The sequence below is a fragment of the Entelurus aequoreus genome, linkage group LG24 (assembly GCF_033978785.1).
Source record: "Entelurus aequoreus isolate RoL-2023_Sb linkage group LG24, RoL_Eaeq_v1.1, whole genome shotgun sequence".
NCBI classification, from domain to species: Eukaryota; Metazoa; Chordata; class Actinopteri; order Syngnathiformes; family Syngnathidae; genus Entelurus; species Entelurus aequoreus.
In genome coordinates this window covers 10,213,687-10,238,649 of record NC_084754.1, presented here as the reverse complement: position 1 = coordinate 10,238,649, position 24,963 = coordinate 10,213,687, and the positions used below count along the sequence as shown (strand labels likewise).

Below are 24,963 nucleotides of genomic sequence, written 5' to 3'. Positions count from 1 at the left end.
CTTTAATTTCTTCAAGTCACAATTTGCAACCTGCTTTAAAGGGGACCTGCATTTTTTTGGAACGTTGCCCATCATTCACAATTCTTATGTAAGGCAAGAACACATATGTATTTTTAATTATTTTTTTGCATTCTAATTTGTAATAATCGGCTCGTTCAAGGTGGCTAGCAATGGTGCTAATGGGAGTAATCCATTTTGCCTCTAAAACCAAAAAACGCCAATCAATCAATCAATCAATGTTTATTTATATAGCCCTAAATTACAAAAGTCTCAAAGGGCTGCACAAGCCACAACGACATCCTCGGCACATAGCCCACACAAGGGACGTCGATGTGAATGACTATGAGAAACCTTGGAGAGGACCACATATGTGGGTAACCCCCCCTCTAAGTACAGTCCCTAGTGGATCCACATAATAATGCATTTGCATTTCATGACCCGAATGTTAACCAAGTATTAGCAATATTGTTATTATAATATTATAAGCCAGGGGTCCCCAAACTTTTTGACTCGGGGGCCGCATTGGGTTAAAACAATTTGGCCGGGGGCCGGGCTGTGTGTATATATATATATATATATATATATATATATATTTGATATATATATTAGATATATATATACAGTATATATATTTGATATACTGTATATATATATATATATATATATATATATATATATATATATATATATATATATATATATATATATATATATATATATACAGTATATATATATATATATATATATATATATATATATATATATATATATATATATATATATACACAATATATATATATATATATATATATATATATATATATATATATATATATATATATATAGATAGATAGATAGATAGATAGATATTAGATATATATAGCGCACTTTCCGCGCGCGTGATGATGTCACGTTATCGATGAGAAAATGCATTTTTAGACCTTATGATTTGCCTGAGCTGCTAGGAGACACTGTGAGTAGCAAGCGGTACAAAGTGGATAAGAAAAGACAGAAAAAAATAATAATTTTATTTTAATTGTTTTAATGTTTTTTTTTTATTGTTTTTTATTTTTATTTTTATTTTTTTTTAATACTTGGGACTTCCCGCGGGCTTGATTTTGGATGCTGGCGGGCCGTATACGGCCCTCGGGCCGTAGTTTGGGGACCCCTGTTATAAGCGTTTACTCAGACAAACTGCTGCTTAATATCGCATGTTGGCTGGTGAAAGTTAATTCTAGATTATTAATCATGCCTCTCACCTGGATAGAAAAAGGTTGTGGCCATAGACGGAGAAGTTGGTCATCCGGAAATGGTGAGAAAGACACAATAAGACGCTAGTTTGCTCCACCGGCTTTTTTTTTTTTTTAAACCCTTTGATTAATTCTTCATCTAAACGGAGAGATTTAAACATTTCATCAGTCGGCATCCTAGTGAGAGCAGACATTGTACAGAAAGTGATTATTTTATTATGTTTTTTGTCTTTCATGAAGTCTGCCATCCTTAGTGGTGTTGTTGTTGAAGGAAAAAGTGAACGCTATGAAATTAATTTGCCGCCGGATGCTTAAATTTAGCAAAATACGGAAAAATTACATGTTATTATGAATATGCCTGTTACTACATTACCTATATACTTACAGCATGTATATAAAACGATGATGGAGGTGTTTTAAGAGCTGTTTATTTGACAGTAAAATGCATAAAAAAAGAGAAAAACTAATGTGTGCTTATCTCACATAAGGATTGTAAATGATAGGCAAAACTCCAAAAAAAAGTGCAGCTCCCCTTTAAAACATTATAATCAGAGCTTTGTACCTGTAGAAATAGCTCTTGGGTTCTTTAATATCCAGTTAGGTATAACCAGACCCGAGAACATGGAGAAACCAAAAACGAAGATGTTGCGAGATGAATTCAAGTCTGTGTACTGAAAAGCAAAACGCATAAAAATACAGAGATAGCAAAAATAAGAAGTTAAAAATAGGAAATTTTAGTCACGCTCACCTGAAGAGTCGAAATTCCTGCCGCAGAAATGACCCCAAACATAACCATGAACATCCCCCCGATGACGGGTGTTGGGATGGTGGCAAATATGGCTCCCACTTTGCCAAACACACCTATGGCTACCATGAAGATGCCCCCAGCGACAATCACCATGCGACTTCCAACCTGCAGCGGGAATTGAGGAATTCATGCAAACATCCAATACGGAAAATCTTCCCAAGCTTACCTTTGTGATGCCAAGGGCTCCGACATTCTCACTGTAGGAGGTGGTACCATTTCCTGTCCCCCAGGCCCCAGCCAGCAGACACCCCAGCCCCTCTATTCCAATCCCTCTGCTGATGGCATGTTTAGGTGGAGGTGGAGCCCCCGATAACTTGGCGCATGCATGGTAGTCTCCAACAGACTCGATCATGGAGGAAATCACACCTGCCAAAATGCCAACCACCCCTGCCAGGCTGACAGTGGGCATCCCCCATTGACCTAAGTACACAGGGAGGGACTTGGTGTGTATAAATGCAATCATTAGCCTGTTCTTAACGTGTAACATCTTCTTACCAGGATAGGGGAACAAGATCCAGGGGGCTTTGCTCACTACATCTCCCTTTAAGTCCGTACGAGCCAGGTACCCATACTGGCCAGGGTCAGAGGGAAGTACGTTAAAGGTACTTAAAACATAGCAGAGCAGCCAGGACAAGCCGATTCCGAGCAGAACCTAAAAGGAAAACCAAAATCTTCGAGTATAATGTGCTTCTTCATATTTCTGTTTTGTTTTGAAAAAAGACAACACAAAATGCCTTTTCAACATACAGGGAGAATCTGGAAGACGTAAACACGGTGGGTGTGTAATTTTTTATCCTTGCTGTATGTTGGGAAAGATACAGGAATATGACGAAGGTACTGCGAGAAAACGATGATCAGTGCTGTGGTCCTGAATGAAAGAAGGAGACAATTCAGCACATTTGCAAAACAAAGTTAAGTACTAAGTATGCTTCTTGGAAGACTTGAATGGGATGTCCTGCTCTGCTTTTTAGGGGAATACAGCTTTACAACATGCTTTAGTTCAAAGGACAGTTCAAACGCCTATACAGTATGTACGGACGTTTTCGGTTTACACTCAGCGTACGAACGCTTCATTCCTTTATTTTGCATGCTGCTTGAAGCCATCGGAGGCTGCCTTTTTGATGACATCACGTTTTGAAGAGGCGTGACCCCCTACGTCACATCCTCTTTACATCCTGCACACACAGGCGCAGCTATTTCGAAGAGCTTCGACCGCGAGCGGCACTTCTGACGTGTTTATTTCTGCAACTGTCGTAACTTGCACTGATCAGAGCTGTGTCAACCTGTCTCAGAGATCGTTTTGTGTGATCAGAAACTCTTTAAATGTGTCCAAACTCTCACCGTCTCACTGTATAGCTTCGGGTTGCGAAACAGCTTCTTTGAGCTAGCGTTTTAGCTAGTTAGCTTCCAACTTGGCAGCCCCTTCAGTTCTAGGATTTTATCAGCGAAGGGGGATTTGTCCCTCAGCAAGTCTCTATTTGTGATTACACCGAAAAAGATGCCGCAGCGGACCTTTAATGCAGCGAAAGTGAAGGCACTACCGGGACACAAGCCGATGAAGGATCACCTCATACAGCTAGTTTGAAGCCACTGCTCATTTATCACTCCAAAACTCCCAGAGTGTTCAACAATGCCTCAAATATTCGCAGACACAGGATACAATGATTTTCCTCTTTTGGATTTTTTTGTAGCAACATGGTGGTTAACATTTTGGAGCGCAACAACAAGACTTTTGTGTGTGTGTGCGTGTTGACATTTAAGCTTGCCGTAATGTTGTGTTGTTTGGATAAAATATATATATATATATATATATATATATATATATATATATATATATATATATATATATATATATATATATATATATATATATATATATATATATAGTCAAGGTTTCTGTGGTTTATCCGTTATACAGTGCTCAATACCGGGGTAGAGCGGAATATACATTAGGTCAGGAAAAAACACAGAGGCTATTTCATCCCAACAAGCCAGGGAAATCCCCTGAAGAGCAGAAAAAACCTGCAAAACGGGCTTGTAGGGATGAAATAGCCTCTGTGTTTTTTCCTGACCTAACGTGTGTGTGTGTATGTATATATATATATATATATATATATATATATATATATATATATATATATATATATATATATATATATATATATATATATATATATATATATATATATATATATATATATCAAATGAATCACATGTTTTAAAGAAAAAAAAATAGTTTCAAAAGGCAATACATGATATAAACTTACAAGGAGGCAATACCCCAGTGGTTCCCAGCACTGGTGCCAGCAGAGTCGAAAAGAGACAGTCCAATGAGAGAGATGGTGGGGGCAATGGTGAGGGGTCCAATGAAGCGCATGAAGATGCCAATCAGACCAGAAAATCCAACAACCACCTGCAAGAGCGAGCCCACCATAATGGATCCCTGAACCTACAAGAAAAACATGGTGGATAAGAGTCAGTAATCGCACAAGAATTTCAACTTTGTTGTTAAATTTTTAGGAAATATATACATCGTAAAAGGTACTGCTTAGCAGTAGTACCATACAACCAGTAGTCAATAGTTAACACTGTGGGCTTTTTGATACCAATTTTTTTTTTATCTTACTGTTATATTTAGGGATCGTCAAAAACTAGGAGTTAACTCATTAATTACAAAAAAATATGACATGAATCATGCATACATGCAGATGAATCGCACAATTTATTTTGACTGGACATGCTCCTTTGACTTGACCATTACCTGGAAAAAACTACAACGTGGCTGTCCCTTCCCCTCCTCCCTTTCAAACAAGGTACCTCTGAACTGATATTAAAGGGGTCATATTATGATTGTATTTCTACATTCAAAACACTTCCTTGTGGCCTACATCAGTGGTCCCCAACCACCGGGCCGCGGCCGCAGTTTCCAAAAACAATTAGAAATGTGGACTAGTGAGGCCACAGAACACTTTTCCACTTTGTATCAGTCCATCTTAGATGAGCTCATGCCCAGTGAAGCCGACGGCGTTTCTGGGTGTTGTTGATAAACGGTTTTCGCCTTGCATAGGAGAGTTTTAACTTGCACTTACAGATGTAGCGACCAACTGTAGTTACTGACAGTGGGTTTCTGAAGTGTTCCTGAGCCCATGTGGTGATATCCTTTACACACTGATGTCGCTTGTTGATGCAGTACAGCCTTAGGGATCGAAGGTCACGGGCTTAGCTGCTTACGTGCAGTGATTTCTCCAGATTCTCTTAACCCCTTTGATGATATTACGGACCGTAGATGGTGAAATCCCTAAATTCCTTGCAATAGCTGGTTGAGAAAGGTTTTTCTTAAACTGTTCAACAATTTGCTCACGCATTTGTTGACAAAGTGGTGACCCTCACCCCATTCTTGTTTGTGAATGACTGAGCATTTCATGGAATCTACTTTTATACCCAATCATGGCACCCACCTGTTCCCAATTTGCCTGTTCACCTGTGGGATGTTCCAAATAAGTGTTTGATGAGCATTCCTCAACTTTATCAGTATTTATTGCCACCTTTCCCAACTTCTTTGTCACGTGTTGCTGACATCAAATTCTAAAGTTAATGATTATTTGCAAAAAAAAATGTTTTATCAGTTTCAACATCAAATATGTTGTCTTTGTAGCATATTCAACTGAATATGGGTTGAAAATGATTTGCAAATCATTGTATTCCATTTATATTTACATCTAACACAATTTCCCAACTCATATGAAAACGGGGTTTGTAGTTTTTAGCGCTTCCATATGGAGTTTACTGACAGATATAAGTTCGAACTATAAGCTACTTTGTGTTAGAAATGGCAACAGTGGAGGATGCATGTGCATGTACGAGCCAATCTGCCCCACAACAGGAGGATAGAGAAAAAAGAGCTCATTGACTACAGCGTCGGACTACAATAGCGGACTCGGGCAAAGATCTGCGGGTAAATCTTTTTACCATATATGGAGATAACCACTGACATTGCAACTAGTATCCATCCTGAAATGGCGCCCCATAATACACCTGCTGTGAACCTGTTTTTATGTTTTTATGTTTTTATATTTTATTTATTTATTTATTTATCGTGTTCTGTTTGTGTTGTGTTGTGTTTGCTCGGTTCTCGTATTATATTTTAACCTGCCCATTGTACAGCACTTTGGCTACCCCTGTGGTAAATTTTAAATGTGCTTCATAAATAAAGTTGATTTGATTTGATTTGATTTAGTAAAAACGTCACAAAGTCTGCAAATTCCACACAGCTTGGTTGGAGAAAGTATGAAAGAAGGCAATGTTGTTTTATTACTATCGCCGCTATGCCTCCATGGTTTGATTTCACATTTTTGGGAGATTCCAAACACATAAAAATTGGTAGCAACAGGTAAGAAAAGTTGGTTTTGCATAATAGGTCGACTTCAAGAAGTTATTGGTATGTTGGAATTTGTATTAATATTGATACTGTTGTTGATATTATTCATTTTTGTTTGACTACTTTTGGATTTTTTTGTGTCCTGTTTGTGTGTCTTCTTAATTGCTCTGTTGATTGCTATTCCTAATGTTGCTGGGCAGGGTTTTGTTTTGGAATTGGAATTGTATTATTGTGGTATTGTTGTGTATTAGCCCTGCGATGAGGTGGCGACTTGTCCAGGGTGTACCCCACCTACCGCCCGAATGCAGCTGAGATAGGCTCCAGCGACCCCAAAAGGGACAAGCGGTAGAAAATGGATGGATGGATGGATGTTGTGTATTATTTTGTTGGATTGATTTATAAAAAGGTAACACTTTAGTATGGGGAACATATTCACCATTAATTAGTTGCTTATTAAAGTAACAAAGACTTAATTTAGAGTTATTTGGACACTAGGGGAACATATAAGGGTTAGGGTTACTAATAAGCAATAATTCTGAGGTTATTGAGGGAAGACTCTTAGTTAATGGCTTACTGGTTGTATAATAAGGCCATGCAGAATAAGGTATTAATAAGTACTTAATAATGACTAATTAAGAGCCAATATGTTACTAATTTGCATGTTAATAAGCAACTAATTAATGGTGAATATGTGTTCCCCATACTAAAGTGTTACAAATAAAAACAAACATAAAAAAAAAAAAAAAAAAAGTCATTGGTCATGTTTCAAAGTTTTTAGATCTTTACTCGAGTTTTCCCTGTTGTGTTTTAAGGCAGTGGTCCCCAACCTTTTTGTAGCTGCGGACCGGTAAACGCTTGAAATTTTGTCCCACCGACCGGGGGTGGGTGGTATTTATTTATTTTATTTTATTATTTTTTTTTTTTCATAACGAAGTACAATCATGTGTGCTTACGGACTGTATCCCTGCAGACTGTATTGATCTATATTGATATATAATGTATATATTGTGTTTTTTATGTTGATTTAATAATTATTTTTATTTTATTTATTTATTTATTTTTTATTTTTTTATTTTTTTTATTTCTTGTGCGGCCCGGTACCAATCGGTCGCGGCCCGGTGGTTGGGGTCCAGTGTTTTAAGGCACTATTTCCTTTCTCACTGATTTACCGTGTACGTATTTAACTGTGATGATTAGAAATGTGTATTACTCACTACTCTCATTCTGCTCTGCCACACCTCTATGAATTCACTGGAGGACGTGTTGACAAGGGTTGCGTTCTGTGTCCAAGCAGGACACGTCCACTCTGGCGTGGACAGCATCGCCATACACGGTGCCAGCAAAGTGAACGTCCCCCCTTGGAGAATCGGCAGTCTGGAAACAAACAGGAGAAAAGAGAAAGAAGAGATGATTTGATTCATGTCTCATTGAGAGTGATGTCATGATGGATTGACGAGATGTACAGTGGAACCTTGATTTATGAACCTTTTATTGTACGATTTACAAACCACAGACCAAAATAAAATATGCTCTATTGCAGTGGTCCCCAACCACCGGTCCGTGGACCGATTGGTACCGGGCCGCGGCCGCACAAGAAATTTTTAAAATATATATTTTTTTTTTTAATTAAATCAACATAAAAAACACAATATATACATTATATATCAACATTAGAGATGTCCGATAATATCGGCCTGCCGATATTATCGGCCGATATATGCGTTAAAATGTAATATCGGAAATTATCGGTATCGGTTTTTTTATTATCGGTATCGGTTTTTTATTTTTTTATTTTTATTTTTTTATTAAATCAACATAAAAAACACTAGATACACTTACAATTAGTGCACCAACCCAAAAAACCTCCCTCCCCCATTTACACTCATTCACACAAAAGGGTTGTTTCTTTCTGTTATTAATATTCTGGTTCCTACATTATATATCAATATATATCAATACAGTCTGCAAGGGATACAGTCCGTAAGCACACATGATTGTGCGTGCTGCTGGTCCACTAATAGTACTAACCTTTAACAGTCAATTTTAATAATTTTCATTCATTACTAGTTTCTATGTAACTGTTTTTATATTGTTGTACTTTCTTTTTTATTCAAGAAAATGTTTTTAATTTATTTATCTTATTTTACTAATTTTTTTAAAAAGTACCCTATCTTCACCATACCTGGTTGTCCAAATTAGGCATAATAATGTGTTAATTCCACGACTGCATATATCGGTTGATATCGGTATCGGTTGATATCGGTATCGGTAATTAAAGAGTTGGACAATATCGGATATCGGCAAAAAGCCATTATCGGACATCCCTAATCAACATAAATCAATACAGTCTGCAGGGATACAGTCAATAAGCACACATGATTGTATTTGTTTATGACAAAAAATATATATATATATATATATATATATTTTTTTTTTGGGACAAATTTTCAAGCATTGACCATTGACATTGTAAGTACAAAAAGGTTGGGGACCACTGCTCTATTGTACAAACTTTGTCTCAGTGTATGAACGCTTCATCCACCCATTGTATGCCTCATAGAGCAGCCATTTTGTGCCAGGCAGCACATCCATTGTGGGCAAGCTCATTCAGTCAGCACTACTGTGCTCAGTGCTACTTTCTGTGCTTCTGAAGTGTATTTTGCCATTTTACAACCTTTTTCGAGTTTTGCTAGCTCAATATGAGTCCAAAGAAAGCAAAGGACAAGCAATGTGTGGTTTGAAACATTCAGAAAGTATCCACATCGTTGTCGACACTGCCTCCTCCCCCTACCTTGCACTGCAGGTGAAGTGGATTTAATTGTTTTCATCTGAATCATCGTAGTGACCTGTAGTGTTGTCCTGATACGAATATTTTGGTACTGGTACCAAAATTATTTTGATACTTTTCTAAATAAAGGGGACCACAAAAAATTGCATTGTTGGCTTTATTTTAACAAAACATCTTAGAGTACACTAAACATATGTTTCTTATTGCAAGTTTGTCCTTAAATAAAATAGTGAACATACAAGACAAATTGTCTTTTATTAGTAAGTAAGCAAACAAAAGCTCAAAATTTAGTCTGCTGACGTATGCAGTACATTGTGACATTTTTTACATCACCTAATATGTGTGTCATTTTCCGGTTGACATTTCCAATTCCTAGGGCGTCAACCACCCTGCCGTCACCCAGGTTTACAGACTGTGATTTTGTGAACTGCTGGTATTCTTGAAGAATGTCTTTATCACATGTCATGTGTTTCGATGCTCCAGAATCAATGAACCACTCAGCCTGTTGTGGTCGGTCACTGTTGGCATCCCTTGAGGGATGCAAAGAGGAATCTTCTTCTTTCTCACACATCATGTGCTTAGCCTTGTGGATTTTCTTTTTTGTTTTTTTTTCAAGGTTGGACAATCGCACTTGATATGACTTTCTCTACCACATTTGTAACATCTCCACGTGCTTTTGTCTGCTGCTCCCACTGTCTTGGAGCTATCCTGCACATGTCCCCGAAATTGTGATAACATGGCTGATGCACCACCTGACGTAACACCACTGGAATCATTAGCATTCACTCACTTTTGCTCTTAATTTATTCATGCTTGCTGAACAAACTTCAGTGTCAGGTTGTCAATCTTTGTTTCTAGTGCAGTGACAATTGTAGCATAACTTGGTGGCAAGCTACCCAACAGTGTTACAATTTGGTCTTCCTCTTCAATTACAGATCCAATTTCTGATAGCAATTAGCTCCTTCATTTGTTTTAAATAGCATGCACACACAGGTAATGTAGCAAGTGCATATACAAAGTGGAATGAAATGAATCAACAGTACAACAGTGCCATCTATTGGAAAAACTACTGCATTACCACAGACACGACGTGATGATGACAGGGGTTTGAGGGGGTGGCGGGCCGGTACTTTTCAGTTGGGGTATCGTACCGAATATGATTCATTAGTATCGCGGTACTATACTAACACCGGTATACCGTACAACCCTAGCTGCTAAAGTCAAAGAGTTGTGTGGCTTCAGACTGTGGGTGGTGGACCACAGGGCTAGTGACAGTGTGTGTGTGCGTGTCGCAAGGGCGACTGAATACGAGGAAGACATTTCAGCTCGGTGTTGTTTTTACTTTGTCATTAAATAGAAAATAGATCCATCACCCCATTGTTTTGTGTGTTTCATATTATGTTCAAAGTGTACAAACTCTGACTAAAATAAGGACTTTTGTCGGGATTGGTTCTTATCATTACTGTTTACATTGTTTCTTATGGAGAATTTTGCTTCAATATACAAACATTTGTATTTACAAATCAGGTTCGGGAACCAATTAGGTTCGTAAATCAAAGTTCCTCTGCAGCCGTGCGGTTTGCTTTGCAGTGACAATAAAGAATCCATGGTCATAGACCAGGGGTGCTCACACTTTTTCTGCAGGCGAGCTACTTTTCAATTGATCAAGTCGCGGGGATCTACCTCATTCATATACACTACCGTTCAAAAGTTTGGGGTCACCCAAACAATTTTGTGGAATAGCCTTCATTTCTAAGAACAAGAATAGACTGTCGAGTTTCAGATGAAAGTTCTCTTTTTCTGGCCATTTTGAGCGTTTAATTGACCCCACAAATGTGATGCTCCAGAAACTCAATCTGCTCAAAGGAAGGTCAGTTTTGTAGCTTCTGTAACGAGCTAAACTGTTTTCAGATGTGTGAACATGATTGCACAAGGGTTTTCTAATCATCAATTAGCCTTCTGAGCCAATGAGCAAACACATTGTACCATTAGAACACTGGAGTGATAGTTACTGGAAATGGGCCTCTATACACCTATGTAGATATTGCACCAAAAACCAGACATTTGCAGCTAGAATAGTAATTTACCACATTAGCAATGTATAGAGTGTATTTCTTTAAAGTTAAGACTAGTTTCAAGTTATCTTCATTGAAAAGTACAATGCTTTTCCTTCAAAAATAAGGACATTTCAATGTGACCCCAAACTTTTGAACGGTAGTGTATATAATTTATATTTACTTATTTATGAAATATATGTTTTTGTTAACAAGTTAAAGGTGTTTAATGATAATGCAAGCATGTTTAACACATATAGTTAATATTGTTAATAAATTAAAGGTGTTTAATGATAATACAAGAATGTTTAATACATATAGTTAATATTGTTAACCAGTTAAAGGTGTTTAAAGATAATGCAAGCATGTTTAACACATATAGTTAATATTGTTAACAAGTTAAAGGTGTTTAAAGATAATGCAAGCATGTTTAACACATATAGTTAATATTGTTAACAAGTTAAAGGTGGTTGATGATAATACAAGCATGTTTAACACATATAGTTAATATTGTTAACAAGTTAAAGGTGTTTAAAGATAATGCAAGCATATTTAACACATATAGATTCCTTTCTTTCATGAAGACAAGAATATAAGTTGGTGTATTACCTGATTCCGATGAATTGCATTGATAGGAATCAGACAGTGGTGCTGATAACGTCCGCATTTTCAAATGGAGGAGAAAAAAAGTCCTCCTTTCTGTCCAATACCACATGAAAGTGGTTGGTTTTTGGCATCTTGTTTGTCCAGCTTCCATACTCCTTTGTATACACTTTACAAGAAATACATTGGCGGCAAACTCCGTAGCTTGCCAGCTTGTGCACGCCAGCTTTCTGAGACTCTTATTTTGTTAGCGCAGGCAGCATGAAGCAGCGCTTTTATTGTGCAACTGTGCAGTCGGTCTTTGGAGTTTTGACAACAGGTACGGCGCCAGAGTCTGTTGAAAGAAAAATAGTTTCTCGCCTTCCTGTCGGTAATTTTTTCTTAATAATGAGCTGGCAGCAGCCAGCGTCATCTCAGAAGACCCTCGAGGTGCCGTGAATGTCAATCAAGTGACGAAAGTGACGTCATAGTGAAGATTTATGATCGCTCATTTTTAGGACTATTTTTTTTAATGCCTGGCTGGGGATCAACTGACACACCCTCCGTGATCGACCGGTAGATCTCGATCGACGTAATGAGCACCCCTGTCATAGACAATCACAAGTCACAGTATCCCACTAGGTATCCACCAGTTTTAAGTTCCATATGCGTGATAGTGAAATGAAGTGAATTATATTTATATAGCGCTTTTCTCAAGTCAATTAAAGCGGTTTACATAGTGAAACCCACCATCTAAGTTACATTAAAACCAGCGTAGGTGGCACTGGGAGCAGGTGGTTAAAGTATCTTAAGTTAAGTTAAAGTTAAAGTACCAATGATTGTCACACACACTAGGTGTGGTGAAATTTGTCCTCTGCATTTGACCCATCCCCTTGTTCACCCCCTGGGAGGTGAGGGGAGCAGTGGGCAGCAGCGGTGCCGCGCCCGGGAATCATTTTTGGTGATTTAACCCCCAATTCCAACCCTTGATGCTGAGTGCCAAGCAGGGAGGTAATGGGTCCTATTTTTATAGTCTTTGGTATGACTCGGCCGGGGTTTGAACTCACAACCTACCGATCTCAGGGCGGACACTCTAACCACTAGGCCGCTGATTGGTTCTTGCCCAATCATGACGGCAGTGACTAGGATGGCGGAAGCAGGGATCAAACCTGGAACCCTCCAGTTGCTGGCACGGCCGCTCTACCAACCCAGCCCTGCCAGATACACACTCATTTAACATGATTCATTATCAACTATCGCCCATAAACTCAAAGTGGCAACTCTTAAATGGCATTAAAAAAAACATTTCACGCTGTATTTAAAATTATACAGTTGTATCCAAATCATACAGTGTGGCCACACATTAAATACAAAACTGTTGGAAGAAATGTTGTTCCAAGAAACCCAATAAAATGTGCGCTATTGTAATTTTTTTTTTTTTTACCGCATAGCTCCTGGGAATGGGGGAAGACAAACACGTGTCAGTGGCCCCGAGCCAATGGAATGTGGATTTAGCAAGAACAAGATTCCATTGATAGTAAGTTGAAAATGTGTTCACCTAATCCTGCTCAGACCCCAAAATTCAATATGTGGGAGAATGCAAAAGTTGTAAAGTACATTTACAAAATGCATTATTTTCAAAACAAAAGCAGACGTTATCACAACAATTACATTCACAACATTAAAGTGATGTAATGTTCCTTGAAGGCTGATTAGACATCATGCTGAGTCCAGTGTATTATTAGAGTATATGATTAAATATTTAGATTATATCATATTTTCCCGACCATAAAGCGCACCGGATTATAAGGCGCACTGTCGAAGAATGGTCTATGTTCAATCTTTTTTCATATATAAGGAATGATAGGGCGCATTAGAGGAGTCATATTATTTATTTTTTTTTCTAAATTGAAAAGACTTTCTTGTGGTCCCCAACCACCGATTGGTACAGGGCCGCACAAGAAATTTTAAAAAAATAAATAATGTATATATATATTTTTTTTTTTTTAGTTTTTTATTAAATCAACATAAAAAAACACAATATATACATTATATATCAATATAGATCAATACAGTCTGCAGGTATACAGTCCGTAAGCACACATGATTGTATTTCTTTATGGAAAAAAACATTTTTTATTTTTTTTAAATACCCCCCCATCCCACAAATTTTCAAGCGTTGACCGGTCCGCAGCTACAAAAAGGTTGGGGACCACTGGTTTACATAACATGTAATGGTGGTTCTTTGGTCAAAATGTTGCATAGAGTATGTTTTACAGATCATTTTCAAGCCGCTTTCTGACAGTCGCTTCCGGTTGCGCCGTTTTGTGGGCGGTCTTATTTACGTGGCTCACCATCGACAGCGTCTTCTCCCCGCCATCTTTGTTGTAGCGATGTATCGTGCAAGGACGGGAGTGGAAGAAGTGTCAAAAGATGGAGCTAACTGTTTTAATGACATTCTGACTTTACTTAAATGAATAACGGAGCAGCATCTCTTCATCCGGAAACAACAACAACGCCAGAAATGTGTCCCGTGAAAAACCGTCCGACCGGAACTCTCTAATAACTAAAGTTCCTTGGGTGAATAATGTGAACTCACTACACCGGTATGTTTTAGTGCTTTCATGGCGAGTTTACTGACAGATATAAGTATGGACTTTACACTACTATGGCAACAGCGGAGGATGAATGTCCCATAACAAGAAGATAGAGAAAAAGAAGAAGCTTATCGACTACGGTGTCAACATGGACTACAAATGTGGACGCGCGCAATTTTTCAGGATTTATGCAGATCCCAAATACAGATCAGCAGGTACCAGAAGGTAAGAAAAGTTGCTTTTGCATAATATTGCGAAACAAAATGCCAGATAATGTCTTACCTTATACACACACCATATTAATACTCGTATGTTGTACAATCCATCAATCGGTGCGGCTTCATAGCTTACCAAAGTCATACTGAAACATTTTGATGGATTTTTGAGCGCCGTGTGTAATGTTCTACATTTTCAATGGAACATATAAAATGTTGGTGTTGTTTACTTGAGTCAAAACGGCCTTCTTTCATCTCCGTAATATCGCTAAAATTCGTTCCATTTTGTCCACCAGCGAAGCTGAGATCATTATTCATGCGTTCGTTACGTCTCGTCTCGATTACTGTAACATATTATTTTCGGGTCTCCCTATGTCTAGCATTAAAAGATTACAGTTGGTACAAAATGCGGCTGCTAGACTTTTGACAAGAACAAGAAAGTTTGATCATATTACGCCTATACTGGCTCACTTGCACTGGCTTCCTGTGCACATCTGCGGTCCTCTCCAAGGTTTCTCATTGTCATCCCACTGGGTGGAGTTTTTCCTTGCCCTGATGTGGGATCTGAACCGAGGATATTGTTGTGGCTTGTGCAGCCCTTTGAGACACTTGTGATTTAGGGCTATATAAATAAACATTGATTGATTGATTGATTGATTGATCTCCTGGTCACACCTATCATTACACCATGTACCAAATAAAATTGCTTCGAGGTCGGTAAGCCAAACCAGAATTATTCCGTACATTAGACGCACTGGGTTATAAAGCGCACTGGATTTTAAATGTGCCTTATAGTCCGGAAAATACGGTAGGCTTTATTATCAGACCTGAATGTTCCATGCAGGTCTTATAACTGGTTTAAGGGATTTAATTGAAGTAGATTTTCATCAAATTCATAAATATTTTTTTCAAGAAACCTAAAATGTTTTTTTATTCATTTTTGTTGCAGTACTTTTCATAAGAAAAGAATCCTACTAAAGACTTCAAAGAAAATTCTCAATCACAAGCAGCAGCATTGTTAATCCCACTTAATGCATTCTGCTTAAATGCAGTTTGTCTGTGTTCCAAACCGAACACAGCTGCTGAAACAAAGGCATTTATGTCCGCCTGCTTCATGGGATGAATCTTGCTTGTACCATGTTGTAGTGCGTGGTCACAATGCAATTATACAGTATGAACACGGTTATACACAAATATAGCACATTTTAACTGCACAAAGTCACACACGCTCATATGAACAAACAAAAATCGGATTCATTACATTAGTTTTGGATGATACCACAAATTTGGGTATCAATCCGATACCAAGTCATTACAGGATCATACATTGGTCATATTCAAAGTCCTCATGTGTCCAGAGACATATTTCCTGAGTTTATAAACATAATATATATTTTTTAAAAACTAAAGAAGATGTTGTGATGCCAAAAAATATTGGCGCAATCATAGTAGTATTATCTAGATACGCTATTGTACTTGGTATCATTACAGTGGGTGTCAGGTGTAGATCCACCAATGGCGTTTGTTTACATTGTGATGCCGGTGAGCTACGGTGTGTAGTGAAGCATGTTTAGATATTTAACGGACCGGTACTTTTCAGAGGCGGTATAGTACCGAATATAATTCATTAGTATCGGGGTACTATATTAATACCGGTATACCGTACAACCCTAATTGGAACATAATGAAACTTTACAATTAACAAGCACTTTTTTAACCATAAAACATACGCAAAGAGCAGCTGCAACTCTTGCACAAGAGCAAAGACAAGCATTTGTTTATAAAAATGCCAGCAGTTGGAACATGCAACAAATAAGAATTTATAAGAGGACCGATTAAAGAACCGAATCCTTAAGCAGAATCGGAACCGGAAAAATCTTATCAATTCCCATCCCTTCATAAGAGTGTCTCCATTTTCACTAAATTGGTCCAAACAAAATACATATTTTTAGTTCTAGATCATTTTTCTTTGTTATTCTATCCATGGCGATGTATAGTGACAGAACAAATAAATGCTCTTCCACTAAATGGCAAAATATAGATATATTTGTATTATCTCAGTTTATGTACTATTTTTTGACATTTTGTCTGATGGTCTCCTGCGAGAGTTCACTGATTGAGTCGTACTTACCGGACGCCAAAGGTGACTTGGAGCAGAGTGCAGATGCCAGACACAAAGAAGATGGTGCTGATAAGATGACTTTGTGTGAGGGCATCGTGTCGAAGACACAGGCCTTCAGAAAGTATCAGCGGGATGGCAATGATGCCTCCAAACGCCGTCAAGCAGTGCTAAGGCAACAAGAAGAATGACAAAAAGAAATTGTCAAATGAATACAAGTTTGTAACCCTTTAACAGACATCAATGTCGTCTCAACTTACAAATACAACTGTTTTGCAACGTCGCTTCGAATTCAGTTTTAAAGGAAAATAATATGTAATCAACGTTCCTGCTGGGTTATGTTCACTTTAAAAAAATGTTTACAGGTGGACAAAAAAGTGCAAAATGTTCTCCAGAAAAGCAATTTTTTGGGGGGGACAAGAGGAGCACCCAAACATTGTCCACTGTTTTTTTTGTTTTGGTTTTTTTTTGTCATAAAAAAAATACAATCATGCATGCTTACTGACTGTATCCCTGCAGACTGTATTGATCTATATTGATATATAATGTAGGAACCAGAAATATTAATAACAGAAAGAAACAACCCTTTTGTGCGAATGAGTGTGAATGAGTGTAAATGGGGGAGGGAGGTTTTTTGGGTTGGTGCACTAATTGTAAGTGTATCTTTTGTTGTTTATGTTGATTTAATAAAAAATAAATGTTTTATTTTATTTATTTATTTATTTATTTTTTATTTCTTGTGCGGCCCAGTACCAATCGATCCACGGACCAGTACCGGGCCGCGGCCCTGGGGGTTGGGGACCACTGCTTTAGAGAGAAGACTGGAATAGCAGTATAGACAGAACCCTTGCAGAAGGTAATATACACTACCGTTCAAAAGTTTGGGGTCACCCAAACAATTTTGTGGAATAGCCTTCTTTTCTAAGAACAAGAATAGACTGTCGAGTTTCAGATGAAAGTTCTCTTTTTCTGGCCATTTTGAGCGTTTAATTGACCCCACAAATGTGATGCTCCAGAAACTCAATCTGCTCAAAGGAAGGTCAGTTTTGTAGCTTCTGTAACGAGCTAAACTGTTTTCAGATGTGTGAACATGATTGCACAAGGGTTTTCTAATCATCAATTAGCCTTCTGATCCAATGAGCAAACACATTGTACCATTAGAACACTGGAGTGATAGTTGCTGGAAATGGGCCTCTATACACCTATGTAGATATCGCACCAAAAACCAGACAATAGTCATTTACCACATTAGCAATGTATAGAGTGTATTTCTTTAAAGTTAAGACTAGTTTAAAGTTATCTTCATTGAAAATTACAGTGCTTTTCCTTCAAAAATAAGGACATTTCAATGTGACCCCAAACTTTTGAACGGTAGTGTAAATAAACACACAAGGCAGCAACCCCTGGATTCGGACATCCAGTATAACTGAAACAGATTCCACAATTCGGTCCACGTGTATAAAACGAAGCGAGTCTAACCAACCATGAAGAAGACTCAAGTGACTTGACCCATCATGTGATGAATTATGTTTTTATGATTGCACACATCTTGCTTGCTTACAACAACAAACATGCTTGGAATTCAAATCACAATGCTCTTAAGTTTATTTTTCATCACACATGGGCCATGTTTGGAGCCATGTGCTTACATTTGAAAGAAATCACACTAGTTTTTTATTTATTATTATTATTAATGTTATTACTTATCATTATTATTTCATTATTACTATTGTCATTATTAATGTTATCGTTACCTTTGGACCTTTGAACCCATTTTTTTTTTTACTGTTGCTTTATGCTTGTGTTTTTGTCTAGTTTTATTGTACTGTGCTGTTGTGTCAACCGTTTTGTATGTCGAGGGAAATAAGCATTATTGGTCAAATTCGGCATACTTACACAGCCTGTGGGTTATTGTGTTCATCGATGTGCATTGTCTCTTTAAATAAATACACAGTCAAACAAACATGATCTTGATCTGCTTTAGAAAAAAAAAAGTGAGATTATTTTTCTGATATTCTGCATGGTAGGTTGACAGTGGATTTCTTTAGAGAAATGGATAAAAAAAACTGAAAATCAAAAATTTTACAAAAATCCTGTATGCTTGCTTACTGGTCAGTGCATTTATATATGTAACAAAGACTAGTCAAAATGATATTTAATTAATTAATGTGATCGCTCCTCCAGCGATGTGATGAATGATAGCCATCGAGCCTGGCACGGCGTTGGCGAACCTGGTCATCAAGGCTCATTGGAGGACGCGTATTAGGGCGAGGAGGTGGAAACGTCTTATTTTGGCTTCAGATTGTATTGTCTTCTCTGTAACCCTACATTAGACTTAGACTTAGACTTAGACAAACTTTAATGATCCACAAGGGAAATCGTTCAACACAGTAGCTCAGTTACAATGATTGAAAGTGTAAGGATGGAAAGGACAATGCAGGTATAAATAGACTAATATAGCGATAACATTTTTTAACATATATACATAATATGTGTACAGAATAATATACATACAGATATATTGTATTATGTTTTTGACATACATACAATACATACCAATGACCATGTACAATATTACAGTATATACAGTATATGTGACAGCAGCAACATGGTAACATAAGCATTATTATTTATTAGGGGTGCTTAAAAAAAATGATTGAAATCCAAATGAATTGTATTTCGTCCATTTCTAAATCAATTCCAAATTTTCAAGAATCGATTTTAAAAAATGCCTTAATTTATTTATTTTTTTAACTGATTTAATTTTTTTCTAAGAATCAATTATTGTATTTGTCTTCTTAATTGCTTTGTAATTTTATATCCTAAGTATTGTAAAGATTGTCTTGAGTTAGATTAACATTGTGTGATTTTTGTAAATAAAATGTAAAGAATGAATTTTTCAAAAGATGTTTTTAGGCAACACAGCACGTATACAGTAAGTGCTACGTCAGCAGCCACGAGGAGCTTTTGTAACCTGTAACTTGTTTTGAAAAAGTTGTATTATACAAAACCCAAAACCAGTGAAGTTGGCACGTTGTGTAAATCGTAAATAAAAATAGAATACAATGATTTGCAAATCCTTTTCAATTTATATTCAACTGAATAGACTGCAAAGACAAGATATTTAATGTTCGAACTGAGAAACCTGCATTTTTTTTGGCAAATAATCATTAACTTAGAATTTAATGGCAGCAACTCATTGCAAAAAAGTTGGCACAGGGGTATTTTTACCACTGTGTTACATGGCCTTTCCTTTTAACAACACTCAGTAAACGTTTGGGAATTGAGGAGACCAATTTTTTAAGCTTTTCAGATGGAATTATTTCCCATTCTTGCTTGATGTAGCTTAAGTTGTTCAACAGTCCGGGGTCACCGTTGCGGCTTCATAATGTGCCACACATTTTCAATGGGAGACAGGTCTGGACTACAGGCCTGCCAGTCTCGTACCCGCACTCTTTTACTATAAAGCCACGCTGTTGTAACACGTGGCTTGGCATTGTCTCTCTGAAATAAGCAGGGGCGTCCATGAAAAAGATGTTGCTTGGATGGCAACATACTGTATGTTGCTCCAAAACCTGTATGTACGTTTCAGCATTAATGGTGCCTTCACAGATGTGAAAGTTACCCATGCTTTGGGCACTAATACACCTCCATACCATCACAAATGCTGGCTTTTGAACTTTGCGCCGATGACAATCCGGTTGGTTATTTTCCTCTTTGTTCCGGAGGACACAACGTCCACAGTTTCCAAAAACAATTTGAAATGTGGACTCATCAGACCACAGAACATTTTTCCACTTTGCATCAGTCCATCTTAGATGAGCTCGGGCCCAGCGAAGCCGGCGGTGTTTCTGGGTGTTGTTGATAAATGGCTTTTGCTTTGCATAGTAGAGTTTCGACTTGCACTTACAGATGTAGCGGCAAACTGTAGTTACTGACAGTAGTTTTCTGAAGTGTTCCTGAGCCCATGTGGTGTATTGTTTATTGAATGGGTCCCCATTAGCTGACGCCAAAGCGACTGCTAGTCGTCCTGGGGTCCATATAGGAGCATACAAAATAAAAATACAAAGAATACATGCATTACCAGACATTATACAATGGAAAAATACAACATAAGATAAAAAAGTTAGCTAAACCCAGTATTACAAATTCACGTCATGTGGGCAGCTGCAATAGGTGTAAATTCAAAGCTGTCTTGAATGACAATTTACTTTGTGAGAGATTAATGTGAGATGGCAACCGATTCCAGAATGATATACATCTATACATGACTGTATGTTTGAGGAGATTGGTCCTGGGAGCAGGAAGTGCCAAATAGCCATTGCTGGCATTCCTAGTGTCATGAATATGTGTGTTGATTTTAAAAACTGTTTGTAAAACTAATCTGGTGGTTGATCCAACATGATAGTTCTAAAGAGCATAAGGAGACTACAATGCATCTTTTGTTCAACAGACAACCAGGACAGGCGTGAATGCATAAATGAAATATCAGTGTGGTGATTTATTTTACACACTGATGTCGCTTTTTGATGCAGTACCGCCTGAGGGATCGAAGGGCCGTAATATCATCGCTTACGGGCAGTGATTTCTCTAGATTCTCTGAACCCTTTGATGATATAACAAACCGTAGATGGTGAAATCCCTAAATTCATTGCAATAGCTCGTTGAGAAATGTTGTTCTTAAACTGTTCGACAATTTGCTCACGCATTTTGTTCACAAAGTGGTGACCCTCGCCCCATCCTTGTTTGTGAATGACTGAGCATTTCATTGAAGCTGCTTTTATTTCCAATCATGGCACCCACCTGTTCCTAATTAGCCTGTTCACCTGTGGGATGTTCCAAATAAGTGTTTGAGGAGCATTCCTCAACTCTCTCAGTCTTTTTTGCCACTTGTGCCAGCTTTTTTGAAACATGTTGCAGGCATCACATTCCAAATGAGCTAACATATGCAAAAAATAACACATTTTTCCAATTCGAACGTTAAATAACTTGTCTTTGCAGTCTATGCAATTGCAAATCATTGTATTGTATTTTTATTTAGGATTTACACAACGTGCCAACTTCACTGGTTTTGGGTTTTGTAATTATAAACCAAATAATATTACGAGAATCGTGTTGAATCGAATTATCACCCCAAGATTTGCAATGGAATTGAGAGGTACCCAAAGATGACTATTTCTACATTTCTATACTATGTTACGTACGTACCTGAATACCAAGAAGGACGCATAAGTACCAAGGCGGTACATCTGTTACGCAATAGACCAGCTTGCTGCGCTCATCATCCATGGAGGAGTCAACTTCTTCCCCATGTTTTGGGTCTTGCAGGTCACAGTCACTCCCCATGAGCTTTAATGCAGTCAGAAACACATTTCAGAAATGTATTTTGGTCTTTCCATTGTCAAATTTGTGCCAATAAAAGAGGCAAGACCACAACAAAGTCAGCACAATGCTTAAATTATGTGGTTCTGCTTTGATCATGTGATCATAATCTAATGGGTTATCTTGAATTGATATGTAATGTGACTGCAATATCAACAGTATTTACAGCAGGCCTAACCATCTTGTTGGAGGTTGGACTTTCTGTTGTTAGCAGGTTTTTTTATGACTACATATCTTGATGCTTTTCTTTTAAAAATGGTTGCATATTCAACAAGGTGTGTGTGTCTTTGACAGCAATACATTTTGTAACAAACCTGGGACTGTGGGTTAGAAGATAAATATACTCAAGGAAAACCGTTTCACTGTCCTGTAACTTATGCTACAGTATTATACTTGACTAACTCACACAACCTTTATTTTAGCGTTTAGATTACCGTATTTTTCGGAGTATAAATCGCTCCGGAGTATAAGTCGCACCTGCCGAAAATGCATAATAAAGAAGGAAAAAAACATATACAGTATAAGTCGCACTGGAGTATAAGTCGCATTTTTGGGGGAAATGTATTTGATAAAACCCAACACCAAGAATAGACAAATAAATAAAGAATAGTGAACAACAGTCTGAATAAGTGTACGTTATATGACGCATAAATAACCAACTGAGAACGTGCCTGGTACTTTAACGTAACATATTATGGTAAGAGTCATTCAAATAACTATAACATATAGAACATGCTATACGTTTACCAAACAATCTGTCACTCCTAATCGCTAAATCCCATGAAATCGTATACGTCTAGTCTCTTACGTGAATGAGCTAAATAATATTATTTGATATTTTATGGTAATGTATTAATAATTTCGCACATAAGTCGCTCCTGAGTATAAGTCGCACCCCCGGCCAAACTATGAAAAAAACTGCGACTTATAGAAAAATACGGTATTTCATATAATATGTCATTGGAGGTTTATACAACAAAACCTTGTTCATACAATCTCCTAATAGCAATCTTGTAAATTGACATGAATAATATATATAGTGTACTATGAAATGTGTTGTATATGATTATGTATAAAAAAATATACTAGTAGACGGAAGAAAATAATAAAAACAGAAAGGTATTGCACTAAGTATGCACGTCATTGTTTATTACTAAATCCCAGATTAGAAAACAGATTAACTAACAATGTGTTACCCAAGGAAAGACTAATTAATGTAACTTTAAAGCATTCCATTTTCTGTATCACACTGTATTGTGTATGTTTAATACTGTAGGTACAATTGATTAACTGTGAGGACAAAAATCGATGTTGTACTCACCGTAAATGCGAAGTTGTCAAGCCCATTGCTTTCCTTTTCTGGAGCCATGTCGACTTCAGGTAGCTTTCTAGGTCACAAAAACAGAGAAAAACGGATAAAGAATGTGCAAAACATCCGCTGGAAAGGCAGATCAACGCAGCTTGTGGGGAAAAGGAGCACAGAGCAAGTGAGGAGGTAGGAGAGGGCGGTGAAGGGCGGCATGGAAGGAGGCAGCAGAGTTGAAACATGGGACTGCTCTGCTTGAGGATTGAAATGAGTCGCACCCCTAGCTCATGTGAAGCCAATTACAACAGTAACAGCAGCTGACCAAGTAGCCACTGGCACCGGCGGACTCAGACAGCATCCGTTTGTTTCCATCATTCAATTAGAAGGCAGGCATCTCTCACAAGTCATAACAAACCCCCCGGCCCTCCACCCTCACATTAACCTGTACTAATAGTTTACTCGTCGCTACAGTCGGAAATAAAGTAAAAATGCTTGCATGATTGCATTCTATATACTGGTCTGAGATTTTAGAACTACAGTCGTGGTCAAAATTTTACATACGCTTGTACAGAACATAATGTCATGGCTGTCTTGAGTTTCCAGTAATTTCTACAACTCTTGTTTTTTTTTGTGATAAAGTGATTGGAGCACATACTTGTTGGTCACAAAAAACATTCATGAAGTTTGGTTCTTTTATGAATTTATTATGGGTCTACTGAAAATGTGACCAAATCTGCTGGGTCAAAAGTATACATACAGCAATGTTAATATTTGGTTACATGTCCCTTGGCAAGTTTCACTGAAATAAGGCGATTTTGGTAGCCATCCACAAGCTTCTGGCAAGCTTCTGGTTGAATTTTTGACCACTCCTCTTGACAAAATTGGTGCAGTTCAGCTAAATTTGTTGGTTTTCTGACATGGACTTGTTTCTTCAGCATTGTCCACACGTTTAAGACAGGACTTTGGGAAGGTAATTCTAAAACCTTAATTCTAGCCTGGTTTAGCCATTCCTTTACCACTTTTGACGTGTGTTTGGGGCAGGGCCGGCCCGTGGCATAGGCCGTATAGGCAAATGCTAAGGGCGCCGTCCATCAGGGGGCGCCACGCCAGTGCCACAAATGTTGGAGAGGAAAAAAAAAAAGGAAAAAAAAATTGGTACTATTATTTCTAAATACAAAAAATAATCCCACGTTAATTAAAATGCAAAGTAAAGCCTATTTAATAGAAATATTATTTGTTACAACATTACGCCCCCCCGCCCCCCTCCCCCCGCACAGTGCGCCCCCTCCCTTCCCGTATCATGACTCTTTTTGGACGTCACCACATCAAAAAATCAACACAGGATGTCAAAACGGCCAAAACTGTCAGGTGCCCAGGGAAGAAAAAATAGAAAAGAAGAGGAGGAGAAACGAGAAAAAGACAGAGGTAGCAGGTAGGTAACGTTAGCCTACATTAAATGATTTGTCTGTTACAGAATGTGATAG

The 24,963-nt window shown here is 37.7% G+C and overlaps 1 protein-coding gene across 2 annotated transcripts in view; it reads right to left on the bottom strand.

The window, feature by feature from the left end:
* Positions 1-23,685, bottom strand: part of slc23a4 (solute carrier family 23 member 4) — a 30,418-nt gene extending 6,733 nt beyond the window's left edge. The window contains exons 1-10 of one of the 2 annotated variants that reach the window (XM_062036078.1): positions 23,495-23,685; positions 22,000-22,140; positions 16,804-16,961; positions 7,651-7,810; positions 4,326-4,507; positions 2,806-2,926; positions 2,554-2,710; positions 2,225-2,478; positions 1,999-2,163; positions 1,813-1,921 (exon numbers count right to left, since the gene is read on the bottom strand). In XM_062036078.1, the coding sequence (XP_061892062.1) occupies positions 1,813-1,921; positions 1,999-2,163; positions 2,225-2,478; positions 2,554-2,710; positions 2,806-2,926; positions 4,326-4,507; positions 7,651-7,810; positions 16,804-16,961; positions 22,000-22,140; positions 23,495-23,542 (1,495 nt within the window). In that variant the 5' untranslated portion in view covers positions 23,543-23,685. Of the gene's footprint in view, positions 1-1,812; positions 1,922-1,998; positions 2,164-2,224; positions 2,711-2,805; positions 2,927-4,325; positions 4,508-7,650; positions 7,811-16,803; positions 16,962-21,999; positions 22,141-23,494 lie in introns of both variants that reach the window. The other variant, XM_062036077.1, reaches the window with a different exon arrangement.
* Positions 23,686-24,963: the final 1,278 nt, after the last annotated feature.